The 22,780-nt window shown below is 39.6% G+C and overlaps 1 protein-coding gene across 14 annotated transcripts in view; it reads left to right on the forward strand.

Moving 5' to 3' along the window:
* The first annotated feature begins 24 nt into the window (after positions 1 to 24).
* The window catches only part of LOC106031212 (E1A-binding protein p400), a 48,480-nt gene continuing 25,724 nt past the window's right edge, over positions 25 to 22,780 (forward strand). For 9 of the 14 annotated variants that reach the window (XM_048063798.2, XM_048063787.2, XM_048063789.2 and 6 more), the window contains exons 1-21: positions 25 to 126; positions 1,478 to 2,853; positions 4,997 to 5,107; positions 8,912 to 8,999; positions 9,425 to 9,532; positions 10,240 to 10,619; positions 10,887 to 11,189; positions 11,932 to 12,117; positions 14,010 to 14,150; positions 14,265 to 14,343; positions 14,788 to 14,840; positions 15,330 to 15,387; positions 16,057 to 16,146; positions 17,383 to 17,490; positions 18,222 to 18,415; positions 18,598 to 18,775; positions 19,360 to 19,496; positions 19,865 to 20,034; positions 20,497 to 20,671; positions 21,077 to 21,213; positions 21,895 to 22,081. In XM_048063798.2, the coding sequence (XP_047919755.2) occupies positions 1,531 to 2,853; positions 4,997 to 5,107; positions 8,912 to 8,999; positions 9,425 to 9,532; positions 10,240 to 10,619; positions 10,887 to 11,189; positions 11,932 to 12,117; positions 14,010 to 14,150; positions 14,265 to 14,343; positions 14,788 to 14,840; positions 15,330 to 15,387; positions 16,057 to 16,146; positions 17,383 to 17,490; positions 18,222 to 18,415; positions 18,598 to 18,775; positions 19,360 to 19,496; positions 19,865 to 20,034; positions 20,497 to 20,671; positions 21,077 to 21,213; positions 21,895 to 22,081 (4,206 nt within the window). In that variant the 5' untranslated portion in view covers positions 25 to 126; positions 1,478 to 1,530. Of the gene's footprint in view, positions 127 to 354; positions 372 to 719; positions 740 to 1,477; positions 2,854 to 4,996; positions 5,108 to 8,911; positions 9,000 to 9,424; positions 9,533 to 10,239; positions 10,620 to 10,886; positions 11,190 to 11,931; positions 12,118 to 14,009; positions 14,151 to 14,264; positions 14,344 to 14,787; positions 14,841 to 15,329; positions 15,388 to 16,056; positions 16,147 to 17,382; positions 17,491 to 18,221; positions 18,416 to 18,597; positions 18,776 to 19,359; positions 19,497 to 19,864; positions 20,035 to 20,496; positions 20,672 to 21,076; positions 21,214 to 21,894; positions 22,082 to 22,780 lie in introns of those variants that run through there. The other 5 variants (XM_048063795.2, XM_048063794.2, XM_066979061.1 and 2 more) reach the window with 5 other exon arrangements.

Genomic DNA, 22,780 nt, shown 5'->3' on the forward strand with positions numbered 1-22,780 from the left:
GGGCGGGCGGCGCAGTCTCCGTGCGCTGCGGGGCGGCGGCGCATGCGCGGAGCGGCGCGGTTTGGCTCCTGCCGGCGCTGGTAGCGGCCGCCGCTCCGGCCCCCCCCGCTTCCTGCCAGGGGCCCGGTAAGTGCGGCCGGGGCCGGGGGGACGGCCGGGCCCCGCTCCCCTCCGCCCCTGCCCCGTCCTCCCGGGCCCCGTCCCGGTGTTGGAGCGGGCCGGGCCTGGGGGGCAGCGGGAGAGCGGCGCGGGGCCGTGTGGGGAGCCCCCCCCCCCCCCCCGCCGCGCGGCGCACAAAAGGCGGCCCCGCGGCCCCTCACGGCCCGTCACGGGGCGTTGCGGTGCCTGCGAGCGGGGCGCGCGTAATTAGGGTAATGAGCCGGCGATAGGCGGTATCGTTTGGATCTTAATTGTTTCGTGCCGGGGTAATTAAATAACGGGCTGGCGGAGCCGTGACGGGAGGGGGCGGATTTGGGGGCTCCCGGACCCCCGCAGCCCCCCCCGGCTGTCCCGGCGCAGGGCAGGAGCGGCTGCTGCCTCGCTGCCTGTTGCCGCTCGGAGCCCGGCTGCAAGTTCAGGACGAACAGCAGCGCGTCCGCGGCTGGGTTTGGTCCGAAACGCCAAAGGCGGAATGAGGGAGCTTTGGGGAAAACAAAACAAACCGAAGAAACAGCAAGCAGTTTCCTTCTTTCTCCTGGTGCTATCCCTGCACGACTCCCAGCGCCGATTCTGCCTGTCGGTGCGCGTCACTGGAATCTTTTTTTCTGAAATTCAAAACCAGAATGTGTTTGGATTTCTGGAAAGCTTGGCTCAATAAATGGCATTTAAAATCAAATGCACGTTAGCATTGATTTTCATCTCTTTAAGTGGTTGGTGTTCAGAATGAAAGAGGAGGCAGTATTAAATATTAGGCATGATACTTTTTCAAACTTTCAATTAATTTGTTAGGGAGACTTTTCATGACACATTTCTTGTCCAGGGGCTAGAACAATAAAGTCAAATGGTCTATACCCTCTTTTGTTGTATTTTTAGTTATCATTGATTGAATGTACTTTACGTTATGAGGAACTATTCTGGTCTGGAGGACATAATACTGTGTTAAAAGCGTTGAAACATTAGGAATAATGGACATAAAAGAGCAGGTATTTTTGATGTTGGAGACAGTTTATTCTGAAGTTTTGTAGAAAGGGGAAGACTTTTTAAAGTTAGTTGTTCCTCTGTTTTAAGAGGAACGTATCACTTCTAAACTATCCAATAGCACTTTGTTAGCTAGAATGACGTGAGATATTTAAGTGAGTTTGTGGTAATGAGGATTTCAAATAAATTGATTGTTAACATAAAACATCTAAGTAACTGCAAAGGCAGGATAACTGAGTTCTTACTGTAAGGTATTCTTCTAAATAGTTACTAAATAGGTAAATATAGTTTTGTAACTGAAACTTACTTGAATTTCTGTTTCTGTGTATTCCTTTTACAGTATAACTGTAAAAAAAACAACAACCCTTGAACCACCAACATCTGACAGTGAGAATGCACCATGGCAATGGTCCTCAGAATGCCCAGCGCCAGCTCCAGAGGTCCAGGTCCTTCACAGGCAGTGAGGGAGAAGAGCAACAGGCAAACTTACCCCAGTCCCCTGCAGCTTCTTTTGCGCCTTCTGCGAGTCCATCTGCACCCCAATCCCCCAGTTACCAAATTCAGCAGTTTATAATGAGTAGGAGTCCGGTAGCTGGTCAGAATGTGAACATCACGCTGCAAAACGTCGGACCAGTGGCTTCAGGAAACCAGCAGATAACGCTTACCCCACTGCCAATTCCAAACCCGACGTCGCCGAGTTTTCAGTTCAGCCCGCAGCAGAGGCGGTTTGAGCATGGATCCCCGTCGTATATTCAAGTTACGTCCCCGCTGCCGCAGCAGGTTCAGTCTCAGAGCCCCACGCAGCCCAGCCCTGTGCCCGTGCAGACGCTACCAAATGTCCGGGCTGGCACTCCAGGCCCCGGCTTGGGTATGTGCAGCCAGAGCCCTACCAGAGGCTTTGTGGATGCTAGCGTGCTCGTGAGACAAATCAGCTTGAGCCCTTCAAATGGCGGACACTTTGTGTATCAAGAAGGGCCGGGAATTGCACAGATTGCTCAAGGAGCTGCGGCTCAAGTACAACTCCCATCTTCTGGGACGCCCGCGACAGTAAGGGAGCGCAGGCTTTCCCAACCTCACTCGCAGTCTGGTGGCACCATTCATCACCTTGGTCCTCAAAGTCCTGTAGCGAGCGGAGCGAATATCCAGTCTTTGACTAGCCCGGGCCACATTACGACAACGAGCTTGCCACCCCAAATCAGCAATATTATCCAAGGGCAGCTTATGCAACAGCAGCAGCAAGTGCTTCAAGGACAGCAGCTGAGCAGACCCATTGGGTATGACAGGACTTCTGGGGGTTTAATAGCAGGAGTTGGAGGACCGAGTGCATTTGGAATGACATCGCCACCTCCTCCCACAAGTCCTTCCCGGGCCACGGTACCGCAGGGGCTGTCAAGTCTTCCTCTTGCTCCTGCAGTTAATACGGCCGTGAAAAAACAACCCAAAAAACTGGAGGAGATACCTCCTGCCAACCAAGAGACTGCTCAAATGAGAAAGCAGTGCTTGGACCATCACCACAAGCAAATGGAAATTCTTAAGGAAACTTTTAAGGAATGTTTGATTGAACTGTTTTTTCTGCAACATCTTCAAGGGAATATGATGGACTTTTTAGCCTTTAAGAAGAAGCACTGTGTTCCCCTGCAAGCGTACCTGAGGCAAAATGACTTGGATCTGGAGGAGGAAGAAGAGGAAGAACAATCTGAGGTCATCAACGATGAGGTAAGAAATCCGTTTTTTAACATTTTGTAATAAAAGAGTAGATGTGGCACCTGAATTATGATGTATTAGATAACATGACAGTACCTGAAAAAATCCTTTTTGCTTGATGAAGTACAGCAATTTTGTTTATAAGTGGTTGGTCAGAGGGAGCACCGTGCTGCTAGGTGGTGTGATTTGACAGGTTGGATTGAGCAGGCCATCAGATGCACGTATTTAAAAGTGAAGAGCAGAGAAGTGAAGGGAACTTTTCCTGTCCCAGTTAATACGTAAGGCAACGCACAAATAAAGACAGCATTGCTATAGAGGCTGGTTTAAGCTATCAGAATGAACACACATCATAGATTAAATTTCACTTACTAGACTTACGCAAACCTAAAAAGAGTAAGCAAAGCCTCCTAAGAGGTTAACCTTTATTTGACTCTCGTGACTTCTAAGTATAGATGTTACTAAAGTTCAGTGTTGCTGTGGCCAGCAGAAAACCCTGAAGTAATCTAATTAGTCAGAGCACGTGAATCGTAATGTGTATGGATCTGTAGTGATGAATTAGTTTACAGAGGCTGTCTTGGAGCTTTGTGCACGTATTGCAGTCTGAAAGATACCAAAAAAACTGTACTTACAGCCTGGATGTTAACAAGCTAACTTTTTTATTTACACAGAGGTTTAAAATAATTTCGATTCACCATTTATTAATGGCAGATGATTTGAATTAAGTTTGCCTCAAAGAGGTGCTGTGCAACTTTTCCTGGGTGTTTGTACCCATTCGTGTAGATGTTGACCTGCAGCAGCAGCCTTAGGGTGCTGGAGCAGTACCTGTCAGTTACGTGGCAAGTGGTTGTGACAGTGTTGATACAAGTGATGGCACTGCGTGAACAAAGACCTTTTAAAGTTTGTAAAAACACATGTGGGCATGTAGTTGCCAGTTTGTAAAAAGACAAAACAAAACTGATTTTGTAAATAAACTCATGTTACTCTGAAATCTCTATTAGAAATCAGTGTCTTCAGAGAAAATTGACAATGCTTTTAGGTATGAATTGCTAGTGATGAAATCTTTAGCTGGAATTCGTGGGAAATTTTAGCAGTATAACAGCGAAAGTTTAATTTGTTAATTGTTTTGTGGTTAAATTTCTTGGCTAGGAACAATATTTGTGTGTACTAGTTACTGATAGTTTGGAAGGAATCATTTCTAGATATAGTAAAGTAAAAGCTAGCCTATTGTTGTTATTTATTGACAATGGTATTCAATAATTTTTCACTTGGTTTGTATTTTGTCAAATTGTTTAGGTGTTCTTGTTGGGTTGCGTGTTTGTCAGCTGAAATACCAGGTATCTTTAACTACCGTATGCTAATTTTGAGAGACCTTTAGTGGGTGTAAATTGTACAAGTTCATTGAAATCAGTGGCACTGCTACAATTTACATCACCCTCAGTCTTTCGGGTTCGGAGGTTGCTGTACTTCGCTGCCTTCTTGTGATGGATCATCTGTTGTTTGTGAAAGCCTCTTGTCAGTCTAACTGCTGGCGAATTTTGCAAGCTGCAACAGCAAAAGTCTGCGTGTTTTCAGATTGTGAATCCTTTTGAAAGTTTAAGACATCTTTTGAGTATGTTCTTTCTTTGTATTTTTTTTGTCTTCTTCTCTTTTATTTCCCCTTCCCCCTTCTTTATCACTTTCTGCTAAAGCAACGCACTCCATCCCCTGCCTGGAAAGGTTGATCCCTTTGGGAATTCAGGGGGAGAGCGAATGGTGGCTGTGCTCATTGCTTAAATAAATGTCGGAGCTCTCTTAAGTTCAAACTGTCTGTCATGCTGGTTTGTTGTCCGTTAGGAGCAGCAATCATTAAATTCAAAGCACGCTTCTCTGTAAACTGGATTTAAGAGAAGTGGTGAGAAGCCACTGTAAGAAGTGAGGGCCGTGCTCTGCTCTGCTACTGCAAGTCAGACAGAACTCGCAAACGGCCGGCGGTGCAGCCAAGCCGCACTGATGGTCGCCTGGTAATAATCCCCTCTTCAGCGAGGTGCCATCAGTACAAAAGGTTGTTGTTGAACAAGTCAAAAAAAAAAAGAAAAAAGAAAAAAGAAAAAGAAGAAAAAGTTTTAAAAAGAAAATGATTCTCCCTTCTTTTTTTTTCCCAAAATATTTCTCTCAGGTAAAGGTTGTGACAGGAAAGGATGGGCAGACTGGTACTCCTGTCGCTATAGCAACCCAGCTTCCTCCAAATGTTTCTGCTGCTTTTTCATCCCAGCAGCAACCATTTCAGGTACTTTTCAATGGTTCTAAAATGTAGTTTCATCCCAGATTTTTTTTCTTCATTCAGATTTGATATTTCCTAGATGAATTAGAATTTTCCCTAGAGCCCATCCCTTACCATCTAAACAAAACAAAACGAAAACCTTTACAGTCTTCAAATGCATCGATATTAATGAAGCTTTGAGGAAGTTAAATCTTTGTCTCCAGGTTGCTGGCTTGTTTCATTAACTTTCAGCTTGAATGTTTGCACTTTGGTTTGTTTGTCTTTTGTTTCCCTAATGCATTTGGTTCATTTGTGCATTCTGCATAGTGATAATATGGGTTCTTTTGTCTGTGGCATTGTAACTGTGGATTTCTTCTAAATTTCTGTTCTTGTTTTTTTTTTTTTCTTTGTGTATTAAAGGTTTTGAGTGTGGCTACAGAAGGCTTTGGTTTGACCTTCCGTGAAATGTGTAAAATAATGATAAAACCCTCTGACACAATTTTTTCAAAAACTAACCCCTTTCCATTCACTCTACCGTAAATATTGGGAAGAAGAAACCGAAGTGCTCATCTTCATTATATAGGTGGTCTTTTACGTTGTATTTGCATGAAGGAACACTGGGCAAAGTGGAGGAATAAACGTAATAGCAAAAAAACATGGATCGATGGTGTTGCAACTTCTAAATTCAGGCTGGCACGTGCTTCTGCAGCTACCCTCGGCTCTGCGTTACCCAGACAGCGGTGCTCGCACACCCGGAGGAGCACAGCCTGCTTCCCCGCAACTACCGTGCTCAGCTGTCAGCTCAATTGTGCACGCTTAGAGAGCAGATGTCGTGGAGTTTACTCCGCTGTACCACGCAAGCTGTGAGGTCTGCACTGCCTTCATCTAGGTTTTGGAAAAGGGAGAGTTAAATGAACTGTCGAACGGGCCGTATCCCTGCGTCTGACAAATGGGAGGTTACCGGCAGTGTTTCACAAATGAGTTGCACAGCAAACTCATTGGTTTGTTACAGCCAGTGCTGACATGTTTAGCAGGTAGACAGGCTTCATCTAAGCCGTTTAAAATGAGTAATATTGTGTCAGGTTATTTATTACAGCGATTAGGTTTGTCATTATGTTCTGGCGACACCAATGAATAAGTACTTCTGAAAGTTTTATAGCATCTCAGAGGTGTTTCGGGGAAACTGGCAGGTACATGCTAGAAGTGTACAAAATTCTCTGTAATTGTACAAAACTCTCTGTAATTTCAGCCCAAACTGTTACCAGGAAGCATCATCTCCTCCCATCCATCTTTTTCTTCCTAACTGTTTATAGAGAAATAACGTGTCCTGATCAGCATCATTCAAATTTGAGTGCGTAAATGCAGCACTCAGAATGATTATTGTGGGTGTGCTGCATAATCATGACCTCTGGAGAACCACATTATTTTAATTAAACTTAGGACAGTTTTTGTCTAACATAAGCGGTATGTGACTGCAATTTATAAAGGCATAACATCTTCGCTCTTTGAAGTGTCTGGCCTAAATTATGTGGCGATGATGCAGATGGCTGGGAGGCATACACTTCAGAAAATGTCAATCAGAAGTCCTGAAGTAGACATGCAGCAGCCTGAAAATGTGAGAATGTGATCATCCAGAGTATGAGTGCAGGTGACATAAGAAACATTTGAAGCAGCTTGGAGGACGTACCTTCTCAAACTGATGTCCCAGAAAGCATTTGATCCAAACTGCACATGAGCAGAATTTGTTAATTAATTTGTTAATTAATTCAGGACCCTTGTACAAAATACATTTTTTGTGATCTATTGAATAGTTTTCTAAATGCTTAAGTCTGTGATGCGCTGCCAGACATTGACTGTTGAACTTGAAATATGCTGCATGTCTGCCTTATGGTAAAACAAACATTTGAAAACTTGATGCATGTTGAATGTGATATGACTGTGACCTGTGACTGAATATGAGTCAGATATTCTTAAAACCAAAACTGACATTGAAGAGTATAGCTGTATCACTAGAGTGGTCACAAATGTCCTCACAGCAGCAAAGAGATTAAATGTTAGTAATTCGTAGCTCTTGATGGAATCTGAGGGTATGAGATACACGGAGCTCAAAAAGGAATGTTTTAAACCCAGCCATTTTAGGTGGCAATGTCCGTGTTTATTAATGCTCTTCAATGAAGCACTAAAGATGTGGGGTTGTGGCTGCTACAGTTTATTTCAATATAGACCGATGTTTATTTCCTTAGGCTTAATTTACATTGGAAGAATTTCTATTAAAAATCAGAGAAGAAAAGACCTGTGAATAAAGTAGAAGATTCTTTGGGGAAATTGCTGTATTTGCTGTGTTGTAATAGTAACTTTTCACAACATTTGGAAACCCTCACTGTACGTCGATATGGTAGAGGCTCTCACCAACAGCAGATTACACTTAGAGAGCTTGAGTGGTAGATGAGTTCATTTTCCAGGGCATAGAGGCTGCAATGTATAAAGGCTGCCTCTATTTTCTGATAGAAGCTCTTAAGCCCTTTCTTTGGGTAGCCCTGATTTTTCTCGTGTTAAGTTTCATATAGTTTCATTGGTTATAACATGGCTGAATGTTGAGGAGAATTTAAAAATATGATGCAGAAACTCACTGAAAAGAACTGGGCTCATACAAACACTGATGGGCGTTAATAATTTGCCAGTAGTGCTGAGAGCCCAAAGAGCATGGAAATCATCAAGTTCACAGACCAGTTTCTTAAAGTAATCCTGCATGCAAGTCTGCCATTTGCACGAGTTTTCTAGAATATATCAGCTGACATGTTGGTCAATATTAATTGTAATAATTTTAAAATAGAGTTATTATGCACTGCATAACCTTACTGAAGCTAAGCTCCGACTTGCTGAATCAAAGCCCTGAGATTTCTTTTCTGTCTCAATACCATCAGTGCTCTTCAAGACTTGATAATTCATGATATGTAGGTGCATGACATTTATCCTCAGGTAAAATGTCTAGTAATTTCTGACATGCTCTGAGGTGACATTAGCACTATAGCAATCCCATGTTTCTCATCATAAAGTTACTTCATTGTACTCATTTTGCCAAACAAATGCGAGGCTAGCCTCTGGAAAACTGAAACTGGAATTTGCAATGTTGCTGCGATTCTTTTATTCCCGCTCTTCTGAGTCTTAGCAGTTCTTCCTGAAATATTGTGAGCCTAAATCTCATGGAACTCCATCCTAAAGGTGACAGTGGTGGAGACTCAACTAAGCTTGAACTGCCTTTGGGATGAGAATTAATTTTTGTGTTGCTGATGTTTTACACAGTGTGAAAAGGATTAGCTTTCATGAATGCATTGACTCTCATTTCTGATTTTTGTCATCTTAGTTATGATACAGTTTGTGCGTGACTTCTTTCCTTAATCTAATGTCCCTTCTAATTAATCCTGTAATGAAGTCCCACTGTTTAATTTTTCTCATGTCAGCCTTTTATTGCAGCTATAAACTATAAGAAGATGTTGTTCTGACTTCATTGCAGCAGGGTTATACATTAATGCAAACATTAATTTATTTAAAAAACAAACCAAAAAAATTGGGCAATGTAAACATGTTGTTTATAACCACCTTCATCAGTTTAGTTGTGATTTTGAAGTTCAGACCGAAGGAAGAATATCTGGGCAATATGGACATCTAAAACTTCCTAGTGGATATTGAATCAGTCTTGTTTTCTTAGTTGTAGAAATGTTCTCAAGGCTTTGTTCTCTGATGGCCTTTTTAGATCCATTTGTATCTTACGCCTCGGTGCTAGACTACCTACAGATTGAACTTCTGTGATTTGTTTTCTTTTTCCAATAGCAAACGCATACAGGGACTCCAGTTGCGGGGACTGTGAACACCATAGAAATTGAAGCTTTTAATAGACAGCAGGCACTTGCACAAGCAGGTATGTTTCTCGAGCAGAAGTTCTTTTTTCTTTTTTCTTTTATTTCATTTTCCAAACAGTTGACGGAGCCCACTGTTCAGTAACTATCGAAACACAGTTTTGCCTCACCTTGGAAACAGACAGATTGGTGGGACTATCTATTGTGAATGGTGCTGTGTGAAGAGGGCACGCCACTCACAATACATAGGACCGGACCTGGCAAGCATGGAGATGTTGTTAGGTTGCTTGTTCTGGCTGAGAAGATTGGAGCTGGCCAACTGGAAGTGAAAAGGATCCTGCCCTTGGAGCATGCTCTTCATAAATGCTACACATGTATAGTAGTCGTAGCTTTCTGAGCTGATGTTGGAATCATGTGTAGTAGTTTGCTTTGTGAAACTGAACCCATTCCATTGTACCATGCCATAAATGGAATTTGAATATCACAGATTCGTCTAAGAGACCACGAATTGAAGTGGGCCGTCATGGGATGGTTTTTCAGCATCCGGGTGTGGCTTCCGGAGTTCCTCTTCAACAGCTAATGCCAACGGCACAAGGTACTGTGTCACCACATGCCAATTGCACATTAATTTAACAAGGAGACGTTAGTGATGGGACTAGAAACTTGGGCTTCCAACCTTCCAAGATCCTAGCCCCACCACCTACTTCTCCATGTAAATTAATACTTGGTATGCAATGCCTGGTTTGTTTAAGGAGCTGAGTGACGGGCTCCAAAAGTGCATGTGGGCATGGAAATACGTCACAGGTGCTGATGCAAAACGGTTAATTTGAGAATTCTGGACCTGAGCCAATGGATCGTGAAAAGGAAACCTCCTAATTTGCAACATTCAAGACAAATTTTTATTCATTATTCGTGCCAAGCTTTAGAATATGTTGGAGTGAATGTGTTAAGAACTAAATATTATTTAGACTTCATGTAGTTATTTTAGGTTAAATTTCCATTAGCTCACCAGTCTTTTTTTTTGTTTGTTTTAAGTATAGGAAATTCAGAAGACATTTAATGACATTTTTTTTTTAGTAGTTGCTGTGCTCCAAATTTTAGTTGCAGTCCTGTGCATGAAATACTTTGTTTTTTATTGTAATAGTGATTTATTTTGTGATTGTGATGTGGTATTTTCAAGTGATGGTGTCTTGTGGCAAAGTAAGTAACAAATTAGCCTATTTGCAGTCGATTTCCTCTTTATATTAGTAAAAAGAATTGGACCTTTTAATTTCATCTGAGCTATTTTCTTTTGCTTTGCAGGTGGAATGCCTCCCACTCCTCAAACCGTACAGCTGACTGGACAGAAACAGAGTCAACAACAGTACGACCCATCGAAAGGCCCTCCTGTGCAGAACGCAGCAAGTCTGCATACGCCGCCGCCGCAGCTCCCGGGGAGGCTGCAACCTGTCAATGTCCCCATGGCGTCTCTCCCAGCTGCACTGCAGATTTCGCAGCAGCAACCACAGATAGTGGAATCTCCAACTCAGCCCCAGATTCAGGTGAAGATCCAGCCCCAAAGCGTACCCCTGACTTCTGCTCCACTTCCAGCACCACTTCAACAGCAGGTGCCACCAGCAATCCACGTACAAGGACAGACACCAAACCAAGTGTCACAGCCACAAGCTACAATACAACAACAGGTATGTGAACTTCACTGGGGAGAAAATGTCTGTTTCAATGCCTAGTACAATGTGAGAATATTGTCGTCCCGAAAATATATGAAAAATATTAGCGTTTTTAAATTCCTCTGGGCAAATGCACTTAGAAGTAGCCTGCAAAGAAAAAGTCCGTGTAGAAATACAGGTATAATTTTTCACTAAATTAAAGTCCTTATTATGTTCTACTGAAATGCATACTAAGACAGCACTGAATGCCAAACTCATCACTAACATGCGTTTCTTGGGCAGACTGTGACTCTGACACGGCCATCTGCAGATCCTGCTCAGACTACTCAGCGTCTTACGGCAAATACACTACCACCTACCTCATCTGTTGCGCCAGCAACTATCTCAGGCACAACACCGCCTTCTACATACCCAGTACAAACAAACAGGACATCTCCAGCAACTAACAAGTCCCTGTCTCCTATTGCATCAAAACCCCCAGGCTTAGCAGTAGCAGCAGCTCCTAAAACACAAAGTCCAGCTCAGAATGCAGCAGCATTACCACAGGACAACTCTCAAGACAAGCTCGCTGAGCAAGTAAAGCTGGTAAGTTTTTTTTTCTTTTTTCCCCCAAAACTTGCAACAGTTAACACACAGATAACAGTTAATGCAGGCAATGTGTTTTAATTTTGAAAACGAGCTATTACCTGTTTGTGGTTTTTCTTTTTTTATTTTTTTATATGTTTTACTTAATGAATTTGGCTTTTATGGACATTCAGAGAAATTAAAGAAGACTCAAGTCTTCATGCAGTCATTGCATTCTCTCTATTATGTTGATTATATCTACTCATTCAAGGTGTCTTCAACCTTATTTATTTTTATAACTAACTAGAGATACATTTTGATTATTTAACATCATAAAGATGACTTTTTTCCCCTAAACAAGCCCTATTAGTAAGGAAGATATATTTATCTTCTGGGTTTCTCTGTGGCTAAATACAGCTGCAATTTCAGTTTATGAAAAAATGGATTATTTGATTATAGTTTACGTATGTCCTGTAAATTTTTGTGCTTTCAAGTGAAACTTTTTATCCTGTTATTTAACAAACTATCTCTTGTAATAAAGGTTGAAGTACTCTTTTTGCATAGGTTGAATTTAGCCTAGTAGTTTTTCCATTAATGTAAAGTTCAGACTTTAGTTTTGTAATGCATTTATCTTGCTGTTTCAGTGCTTTTTTTTTGCTGTCAATTATTTTGATGAAGTGTGAGCAATTATTATTTTTATATTTGACTACTATTCTAGGTGCATTCTGCAGCTTCTCTGTAACCATATGTGTTTCTTTTTAAGGAAAATCAAATCCATCAGCGGATAGCAGAACTGAGGAAGGAAGGTTTATGGTCCCTGAGGAGACTGCCCAAACTCCAAGAAGCTCCAAGACCCAAATCTCACTGGGATTATTTGCTGGAAGAAATGCAGTGGATGGCAACTGATTTTGCCCAAGAGAGAAAATGGAAAATGGCAACTGCTAAGAAGGTACTTGACATACATACAGCTTTGAATCAGAACAATTAATCTTGATATGATTCAATTCTGTAACAAAGTTTAATTTTTTTTTTTTTGGTCCTTTGGATAAAAGTCATGGAATATAAAGCTCAGATTTTTAACTTAAATGAGAAGCCATGTTGTTAGCTTTGAATATTCTAGCATTTGGCATGGACTTGATAATTTTACTTGTTACAGATGCAAATAATAGTTTTGTTTTTTGTGGTCTTTGTTCCTCTGGAAATCAAACCAGCTAATTTAGGGGACCCCTCCCCCCTCCCTCTCTGGGATGGGGGAGAGAAACGGGAAAGTGAAGCCTGTGAGTTGAGATAAAGACAGTTTATTAAGACAGGAAAATAATAATAACAATAATAATAATAATAGTGATAATGGTAATAGTATTAACAATAATAATGTGTAAGAAAACAAGTGATGCACAATGCAATTGCTCACCACCCGCTGACCGATGCCCAGCCTATTCCCGAGCAGCCGGCCCCCCACCCCGGCCAGCCACCCCTATATATTGTTTAGCATGACGTCAGATGGTATGGAATACCCCTTTGGCCAGTTTGGGTCAGCTGTCCTGGGTCTGTCCCCTCCCAGCTCCTGCTGCACCCCCAGCCTGCTCGCTGGCAGGACAGAGCAAGAAGCCGAAAAGTCCTTGGCCTGGTGTAAACACTGCTCTACAACAATTAAAACATCAGCATGTTATCAGCGCTCTTCTCATCCTAATCCAAAACATAGCACCCTACCAGCTACTATGAGCTACCAGTAAATATGTTAATTATGTCATATTTAAATATGACAGTTATTGTGCCTGCCTTATATACTGGTTACTTCCTGTCAATGAAGAGTAAATATGGAATTTGGTAAATAAGTTCCATTGGATGTGGTTGTCTAACTCCTCTAAGAAAAAGCTGTAGGGAAACCACAGTTTCCATTCTTTGTCTCCACTAGGGACAGCAGTGGAAACATGGTACAGAATGGTTCGTAGGAAAAGAAAGCAACACAGTGGGTATAATTAATTTAGTGACGCAACGAAAACTAGGATGATATGAGATGAAATATGTAAAACTTGTTTACTTAGAACAAGCAAGCATTTTCTATGGATTCTATCGATCTTGTATGTTCTTTCCATACATTTATGTCCAGTTTGGGGTTATGAAGAGAGCAACTGAAGGTCATTAGTTGAAATTACCGTATTGTTTTCTGTTGTGTCTTCTGAAATAATGTGAACTCAGGACTCTCTTCCTTGTAAGCAAAGTATTAAGATAGGTGTATCATTTTGTAAAAGCAGATCTGCAATCTGAAAATAATTTAAATATGGATTTCAAGCACTCACTCCATATGTGGCTAATGGTAGGTTTTTAAAAATAGGAGAAACACGAAATGAACCTTCCCTTGGGCAGTATGCATCAAACTTCTGGAAGTCAGCGTTTTAGGGACCTCCTATTGAAGCAGTATTTAGCAGCCACTGACTTACCTGTCATTTCTGTATGCACTCCCTTTTTGAACTTTTTTTTTTTTACCTTTGGTCTCTGACATTTCGTGGTGTGGTTTCTATGACTTTGTGCTGCCTGAAAACTAAGTTTTCTTTTGTGCATTGATTATTACAGTAGATTTTTTTTCCTAATTCTTGTATTAAGAGAGAGTAGTGAATTAAGAGTTCTCTACTGGATTTTTTAGTTATAGTTCTTGTATTTTCTTTTCTCTTTCCAATTTCATGTCTGTTTTACTGACATGGTAAGCATTAGTAATAATGGAACTAAGTGCTAACATCTATTAAAGCTACAGTCAATATCTGACTGCTGCCAACTAATGTAAACTTAAGAAATGTGATGATGTGTATATTTGAGGTAACCTGAGTATCTCTCATATCATAGATGGTAAGAACTGTGGCTCGTTATCATGAAGAGAAGAAACTTAATGAAGAGCGAGCTAAAAGGGAGGAACAAAACAAACTAAGGCGAATTGCTGCATCAATTGCTAGAGAAATAGAATACTTCTGGTCTAACATTGAGCAGGTAAAATATAATATTGACTCATTAATACTTGTGTGAGTTGCACTGTTTTTTCTTAATCTTCAGTAATTAATTTCTAAAATGGAAGTGTTTTACTAGACTTGATTTACATTTTAGGTCGTTGAAATAAAACTGCAAATTGAATTTCAAGAGAAAAGAAAAAAAGCTTTGAATTTAAAGAAAATTTCAAGGAAAGGTAATTGCATTTCATTTCATAAGAAATTCAATATAAATGCTGTTACTTGGTGGCAACAAGACTGTGCAAAACTCTGCAGTGTTTTTCTGCTAGATTTAGTTAGTATTAGTTCTCTGTTGGATGCTTTTAAAAGTTAACATAAACATAAAATTGTTAAGTGACTAATAGAATTGTAGAATGGTTTGGGTTGAGAGACGTTAAAGATCATGTAATTCCATCTCCCCTGCTGTGGGCAGGGACACATTCCACTAGATCGGGTTGCTCAAAGCCCCATCCAACCTGGCCTTGAGCACTTCCAGGAATGGGTTATTGACAACATTGCTGAGCATCCTGTTCCATTGCCTCACCACTCTCTGAGAAAATAATTTCTTCTTAATTTCTAATCTAAATCTACACTTAATTAGTTTAAAACCATTACTTACATCAAGTGTGATAATTTTCCAGGTAAGGATGCTAAGCCTTCAGAAGAGCTTTTATTGGAAAAAGAAAGTGAAATGGTAAGTCTTCTGAACCTGAGCTAGTCAGCCTGGTCACGCTGTGCTTTTTCATATAGTGTTGCTTGTTCAGGTTGACAGTAGCTGGTAAAATACTCAGATCACAAGGTAAAGCAGAATGGAATGGATATGATCCAAACAGAATTCTCAGTTTCAAACTTTGTTGAAAACATGCACAATTTAGCTAGAATTACAGGGCGTGATGTGCACCTTGAAATACCTTAATCTTTGTCCTTAATGGTGAACATGAGAGTTTGGAAACAAATGCTGGGGAGAAGGTAACTGGTTTTGACAAAGATAGTGTACATGGATGTCCAGTTTGATTTTATTGTGTTTTGTTTTTCCATGACCAGAAAAATGTTAATAGATACTAAATGTCTATTAGTGATTGCTGCTGTCATTGCAAGGCACTCATTTTCTTTTAAACTGCAAACAAAAAAAATCCTAGCTTTGCTTTCTGAGATCTTAAATATTTTAATTATTGAATGCTAGGGTTCTTCATCATCTGGAAGGAAAAGAAAGGCAAGCACATCTTTGACTGATGAGGAAGGTATGTCACTTTTCAAAATTGTTTGTTTCTAGCATAGTACATAAGTTATGCATTAAAACCCCGAGGCCACTGTTTTCCAGTCTGTTTCTGCATGGACCTGCTGCCTTTCCCAAAAAAAATACCAACCCTAATCCACTTCTTAGAGAGATTAGATAGTCAACTGTGGAAAAGAGCTTCAGTGAAAATTTGGAAATAAAACTTTCCCTGGAATCAAACTGCCATCTTTGGTAGATTTAAATTCTTTCTCTTCTCATTCCTTCGTTTTTCAAACCTTACCAGTAGTCTTAAACTTCTTTTGAGGCTTTCAGAGTGAATAATACATCTACTTTAGTGACTTTCTTGTGAAGACATCTATTGCACGTTTCTGACAAAGAAAATTCCCAGTTTAAAGCTACAGAGTAATCTGGGGACTACTGTCAACCAACAGTAAACAGTTAAAGACTGCCTTTTGTCTTGAGACAGAAATGCTTCTCTCCCTTTCATATTTTTTTTAGTTTCTAGGTATAGCTGCTGTCAGATTTTCTTGATTTCCATATACATATCCCATTCTTTTTGAATCCTGCTAGCCTGTAATATTCTATGCTAGTACGCTTCAAGGGTACATAGTTATAAACTTCCAGAATTATTCTGTAACTTGAATGACACAGTTAGCATTTGTTTTGATTTTAGTTGAAGATGAAGAAGAAACAATTGAAGAACAAGAAGCTAAAGAAGGAAATATAAACCATCAAACTGAATTGTCTAATCTAGCCAAAGAAGGTAGGCATGTAGCTTGATTCTTCTCTGGCGAGCTCTGAAACAACAGATAAAAACATGCAGCAGTTACTGTATTTGTAAATAGGCTTATAGATGAAGAGTTGAATGCATTGAGGTATTTGGTCATGTATAACCCATATTATTTTTCTGTTTGGGAAGTTATAGCAGTTAGTTTATGATGATGGACTTCTGTACTTCATAAAGCAGTCCATGTACTTACCTAGTAATTATGCAAGGTGGTTTGAGAAAAGAAGTCTCTATTGAAGCATGGCTTTTCTTTAAAACCGCAACCAAAAGACTCTCAATCTAAGTTCTAGGTACATGTGATAAATACTGAAAAACAGAAGTATAGCAGGGTGAACATAAACATTTTGTCATCAACTATCCCGAGTATTTCAGAAGGGTTTTGTAATGTATCTGATAAGTCTGAAATGGTGCTGAAAGGCTGCTCTTGGGGTTTAAGTATTTGAAAGGTATAGGACTTTTAGGGACAATGCTCAGGCTGCTGATTTGCTTTCATTAGGAACTTAACAATAACTACTATGCAGAGCTTGATGTGTGCAAAGTGTCCCGTAGGGATCACTTCAGCTATCACGGTAAAAACCTTGCTGATTTTTAGAGGCGGGCTTCCCATTAAGCTAGGCCCGCTTGGCAATTAACATGCAGTTTCCTAATCCATTTGTTTGGTCTGTTTGGCAGCTTAGTGGCTGCAGCCAGCTGGCCAGTTGGAGAGATTATAACTCTTGGCTGGTCAGCCAAGTTCCTAATTAGGGTGTTTCTTGATTGATTGGCCACTGACAACATGTACATTGCTGCCTCAACAGATTAGACAAGGGGTCCTGGAGATACTGTTAAGCAGGGTTGAGGTGCAGTTCAGTTCTGAAACTTGGAAGTCTTCGGTTGTCTTTCAACCACTTCGATTTGATGCCCCTACCTTGCCAACCAGTAGCTTACTGTATGTTTGCGTGGTGGGTTGTAGTGTAGTAAAAAGCAACCTGGATGAGCAGGCTACATGGTATAATGCCAAGTGTACTCTATACTCTGGGTCATTAAATAAATACTGCCTTCCTCCAACTAGTAATTACTCCTTCAGTTAACTTCTGATTAGAGGTAGTTAACTTCTGATTAGAGCTACCTTCTGTCTTTATAAAAGTGAAGAATGTCATGAGATTAAAAATAATGGTATTGTTTGTTTTAAGTCTTGATATTTTTAAACTCATGTGCTTTAATGACCTTCAGCTGAATTGCCTCTGGATGATTTACTAAAGATGTATGAAGGTGCCTTTTCTGAAAATTTTCACTGGCCCCAGCCTAGACCTGACAGTGAAGAGGATAGCAGTGAGGAAGGTAAATTACTTCTTGTTTAGAAGAAAGTGCTGACTTACAGTGTGAAATAAATTGAATGGCTCTTAGGTTCTGTATTCAAAAACATTTTATGCTAGGGAAAACAAATATGGAATGAATTACATCTGAAATTATTTTTATTAAGTGATGACCAATGTTCTCTACAAGAATGAATGGAAAGTACAGTGGCTTTCTGAGTAAGCATTTAGAAAGATGGTTAGATTTATTTCTTTTATTGCTATATATTTTTGGATAAAGGCCTGTGGAGAATTTCTTCCATTCTTTCATTTCTCAGTTCATGAAAAAGAGAGTAATGTTTGCCTGCCTTAAAGTCATGGTATGTGAAATTCTCAGAAACAATAGTGAGTGATAAAAGAGCTTCTCTGCACTGAACAGGAGAGCACACGTCATAGTTATTATTACACGGTTGCCATCTGTTCTGTACTAAAGTGATGATGGAATTAAGTATTTGAAGATTGGTAATAGGTAATATGAGAGGACCTCCACAGAAGTTGTGAAAAGCTAATGGTCTTGTTTGTATACCTAGTGTGAACACCTAGAATGTGCTCATCTTACCGAGCTTAAGCTACTTGAATTTTATCTTGACTACCCTGAAGATCATGTAATTGTTTCTTTTTAGATCATTACTGAATGCTAGCCATCTCAATTTCTTTGCATAGCTGATTCTTAAGTTTTTGTTTGTTTTATACGCCAATGTCATTTTTGTCTCACAGAAATGGATGACCATATGTCTGATAGGGAAAGTCCTCAGAAAGAAGTTGTCCTCATAGACTCTCTCCTCAGCATCGACCAGTACAAAAGTATAGACAGATCAAGTCCTCCGAAGAAGCACATGCGAGACATATCAGAAGTTGCTGCTGCAGCAGAAATGCTGTTACCTAAAGGCAGCTCTAGGATAACAACAACGGTAAAATTCCCTCTTTTCTGCTACTGTGTGTGTTTACATGAAGAATGGCTTTTATGTGATTTAACAGACTTTAGCCACAAATAACCATAAATATTTTCTGCTTATCAAATTATAGTATGTATTTTTTTACATGCTCTGTCAATCTAACCAAAAAAAAAAGTATCAATGAATTCTCATTACAGGTAAAATACAATACTCCATCCCTGTTGTATGGGCCTCTCAGAGAATATCAAAAGATTGGGCTGGATTGGTTAGCAAAGTTGTACAGGAAAAATCTCAATGGCATTCTGGCAGATGAAGCTGGGCTTGGCAAAACAGTGCAAATTATCGCCTTTTTTGCACATTTGGCCTGTAATGAAGGTGAGTTAATTTGTCTCAATTTTAGACAGGTACTGGGCCAACATTGTCTTTGTGAATGGTAGACTAAGGTCACATTTTTCTGCTGAACTGTATCAGACTTTAGTTAATGTACAGAGTGGGATTATGTCAGAAAAGCTTACGTAGGTTAAGTGTGACAAAGGAGTGCTTTCAGATCAAGTATACTGTTTGACCAATCTGCTGTTACCTTCTAGGTGACAAAATTCTTCTGAAGCCTAGTTTACTAGTTTAATAAAAAAGTTTCACAAATTGTAATAAGCAGATAGCTGCAGATGGTTAAATTCAAGGAGTAAATATAATCAGTTGGACGAATGTGTCTTGTATGTCATCTGAGGTATTACTAACAGTGTTGTTGTAGTCAGCATGGCTTAAGAATTACAAGTAAGGCAAAAGTTGTGGGACTCATCTTTTATTCAAAATAATAAGTAGATTAATCATTAAATTACTTTTGTTTGATGTTGTTGGATCTCACATTTAATGATGAATTTAGTGTTCTGTACTTTCAAAATCAGGGTTGAAGATAAGTCATGTGAATTATAGGAGTCTCTTTCTATTTTTAACTGTAGGTAACTGGGGCCCTCACCTTGTTGTTGTACGGAGCTGTAACATATTGAAATGGGAGCTGGAATTGAAACGCTGGTGCCCAGGGTTGAAAATTCTTCTCTATTTTGGCAGCCAAAGAGAACTTAGAGCAAAGAGACAGGTACTGTGTTCCGTGAATCTTACACTGTTATGTAATTCATTTTAGATGGCAAGACTTTTAACTGGCATTAATCTGTATATTCCTTCTGTCCTGATGGGATATATAAAAAAAAAATTCTAAGACTACAAGTTGCTTTATGAAGAGATTCACATCTAACAGTTCTAGATTTTGAAAGGCATCTTTGGAACTTCCTTGGTATTGAGGAATACATGCAGTACTTAACCTGCTTTCTGAACTGACTGCCGTTTAAAGACAAGGACTATCTTTTAGAATGCTTTGGGTCATAGCATCTTTCTGTTCTTAATGAAGCCATACCAGAGCGTTCTGCCTTAACTTTTCTGTCTCACCCTTTGTTTCGTTTTCTGTAGGAATGGTCAGAACCCAACAGCTTTAATGTGTGTATCACCTCCTACAAGCAATTGTTCAAAGGCCACCCAGCATTTATGAAAATGAGATGGAAATATTTAATAGTAGATGAGATGCAACAAATTAAGAACATGACTGAGAAACACTGGGAAGCACTTTTCAGTCTCCGCAGGTATGGCATAGAGCATTTTTTTCATATTGGCAGCGCTTTTTTTTTTTTTCTTACGCCACATCAGTTTTCTGTTAAAAAGACAACAGTAAGAATACTCTGGTCTGCCCAAATTACTGTACTATTTACCAGCACTTGCCTATAGAGGTGCCTCTACTTGAAACAGTCAGGATACAGAGACATGCTCAGGATCTTCTGGTTATTTCCACTGTAACACTAGAACTCCTCTTTGCTGATAATCTGCTTCAAAACAGGTTCCCTTGTATGTTCTCTGCAATGAGGAAGCTAGTTTAGTGGTATATTCAAGATTAAAAAGACAATTTATCCTAGATTTAATTTTATTAGCACTACTCCTTCTTTCTTCTGTGTCTGACAAACCTAAAGGTACAGTGTTTGAATATTGGTCTCCATAGTGACTTTAGCTAAATCCCGTATTGATTACAATTTTTCTTTTATTATTCGCAGCCAACATCGTTTACTTCTGATAGATACTCCTTTGCATAACACATTAATGGAGTTGTGGACCATGGTACACTTCTTGATTCCGGGAATTTCCAGGCCTTATCTAGATTTTCCAGTAAAAGCAGCTAATGAAGAGAACCAGGATTATTGCCATAAACTGGTCATCAGGTTACACAGAGTATGTTGTCATTTTTTTTTCATCTGCCATGCTACAGTAGGTATAGAAGATGTTGGAGAGGAAAAAAAAAAAAGTAAAAGATGTGGTTTACCTCTAGATTTTTGGCCTTTCTTAATCTTTGTGCAGTTCAGACAGAAAGTCCAGCTGTAAGCAGTGTATTCTGCTACCAAAAAAGTATAGAGGTATCATTTGAAAATTATGTGAGGCTCAGATCTTGAAGGATAACATGCAGAAATTTATGAACAAATCATGCTTATACAACTGTGTACGTTCAGTATGATTGTATATGGCATATGAGTTTTGTCACATAAAATGTATTGGGTGTGAATGGGTTTAGCTTCCTGTTGTAAAATCGCATCTTTGAAGTGAGAGAAATTTTTTTTCTTCAATAATGAAATGTTTCAGATGATTCAGCCATTTATCTTGCGAAGATCAAAGAGAGATGTTGAAAAGCAGCTAACAAAGAAATATGAACATGTGCTAAAGTGTCGTCTTTCTAGTCGACAAAAAGCTATGTATGAAGATGTCATATTACAACCAGGGTAAGAAGTTAAAACATGAAATAAAAATGCTCCCATTTTTGGTGCTTAAGCAAGATGATATGCTTGGAATGTCATGGTTGGAGGTGTTTTTAATATTTTTCTGAGTTTTTCCTGCATGACCAGTGGTTAGAATACAATTAAATTGTAAACTAAAGTGATAGACAGATGATGCTGTGAGCCTAATGAAAAACACATGCTTTTACATCTGAAACCTAAAAATCAAATTGTAATTATTGGTCAGTTTTGCCCCTGTTTTGCTTCAAGATTTCTCTCTAATGTGTGGTTCTTTATTTCTTAAAGCCCCAAATCTTTCTGCCTCTCTTCCCTCCTCCACCCTCCACCTTTCTCCTCTTAACTTGTGCTGTGATACCAAGTGATTATTGAAAAGTGGAAGGATGGAACAGAAACAGAACAAAGAAAGCTGGAGGATAGGGAGATGGTAAGGTTGTATCTGACTTTAAGGTAGCACTGGTACCTAAGCTTCATGTTCCCAGATTTATATTCACTGCAGTGTTACTTAAACTGCTCTGAAAAGACCTAGATAAAGACTGAGCTTGCATTATAGACTTTTGCATTACATATGGTGCTGCACGTTCTCACCTTGCTGATTTAGGGACATCTTTTTATGGCTTTGAAAAAATGTGCTTAAACTGATGTATTTCTGTATCAATTATTTGGCAGAACCCAAGAAGCCCTCAAAAGTGGGCACTTCATCAGTGTCCTGCATGTCCTGATGCAGCTGCAAAGGATCTGTAATCACCCTGATCTGATAAACCCCCGGCTTTCAAGTACCTCTTATGTATCAGAAACACTGGAATACAGAACTGCATCTCTTGTACTGAGTGCCCTAGAAAGGGATATTTGGAAGGTAAGTAGAAAAGTAAACTATTTCTCTCTGTTAGTGCCCTCGTAGAATACTGGTACTTAATATTGTTGTGTTACACATCGTAAGTCTACCTGAAGTTATAAATAGAAGGAATTCACTATTCCATATCCATGCCTACCAAGCACATACTTGCTGCATCTCTTTTTTCAAAATAATAGTTTGAGCTTTTCGAGTGTTTTCCAATCATATTTTTTTCAAGTAGTTTGCAATTTTTCATGAACTATTTGGTTGAAGAGAAATTGGCTTTGCTTTCATCGTAGCCATAGTCACTTGCAGTTTTCCTACACCAGCAACACTTTGGGTAGCACAGTGCTTATTTATAACATTCTGGTTTTTTTTGTGTGCTTTCAGTAGCTAAAAGAGAGTAGGACCCATTCTTTATTCACATGAAAGTAAACACTGATTCAATGACTAAATTAGTACGCTTCTGTCAGTCCATTTGAAGTATTGCTATTTGCGTTATCATCAAAGGTGTGTTCTCCCTCTTCAAGATAATAGAATGATTTCCCTAGAGAGAAGCATGAGTAATGGTGATCTTTTTGGCTGATCATATTTCATTCTTTGTATTTTTCTACACCTAAATTATACACATACTTTATAGTTTGGCCTTTGAGTTCCATAGTCAACAAACACATTCTAAGAATTTTACGTAATTCTCTGGAAACTATGGTGTATGAGGAG

This window comes from Anser cygnoides, chromosome 17 (assembly GCF_040182565.1).
Source record: "Anser cygnoides isolate HZ-2024a breed goose chromosome 17, Taihu_goose_T2T_genome, whole genome shotgun sequence".
Classification (NCBI taxonomy): Eukaryota; Metazoa; Chordata; class Aves; order Anseriformes; family Anatidae; genus Anser; species Anser cygnoides.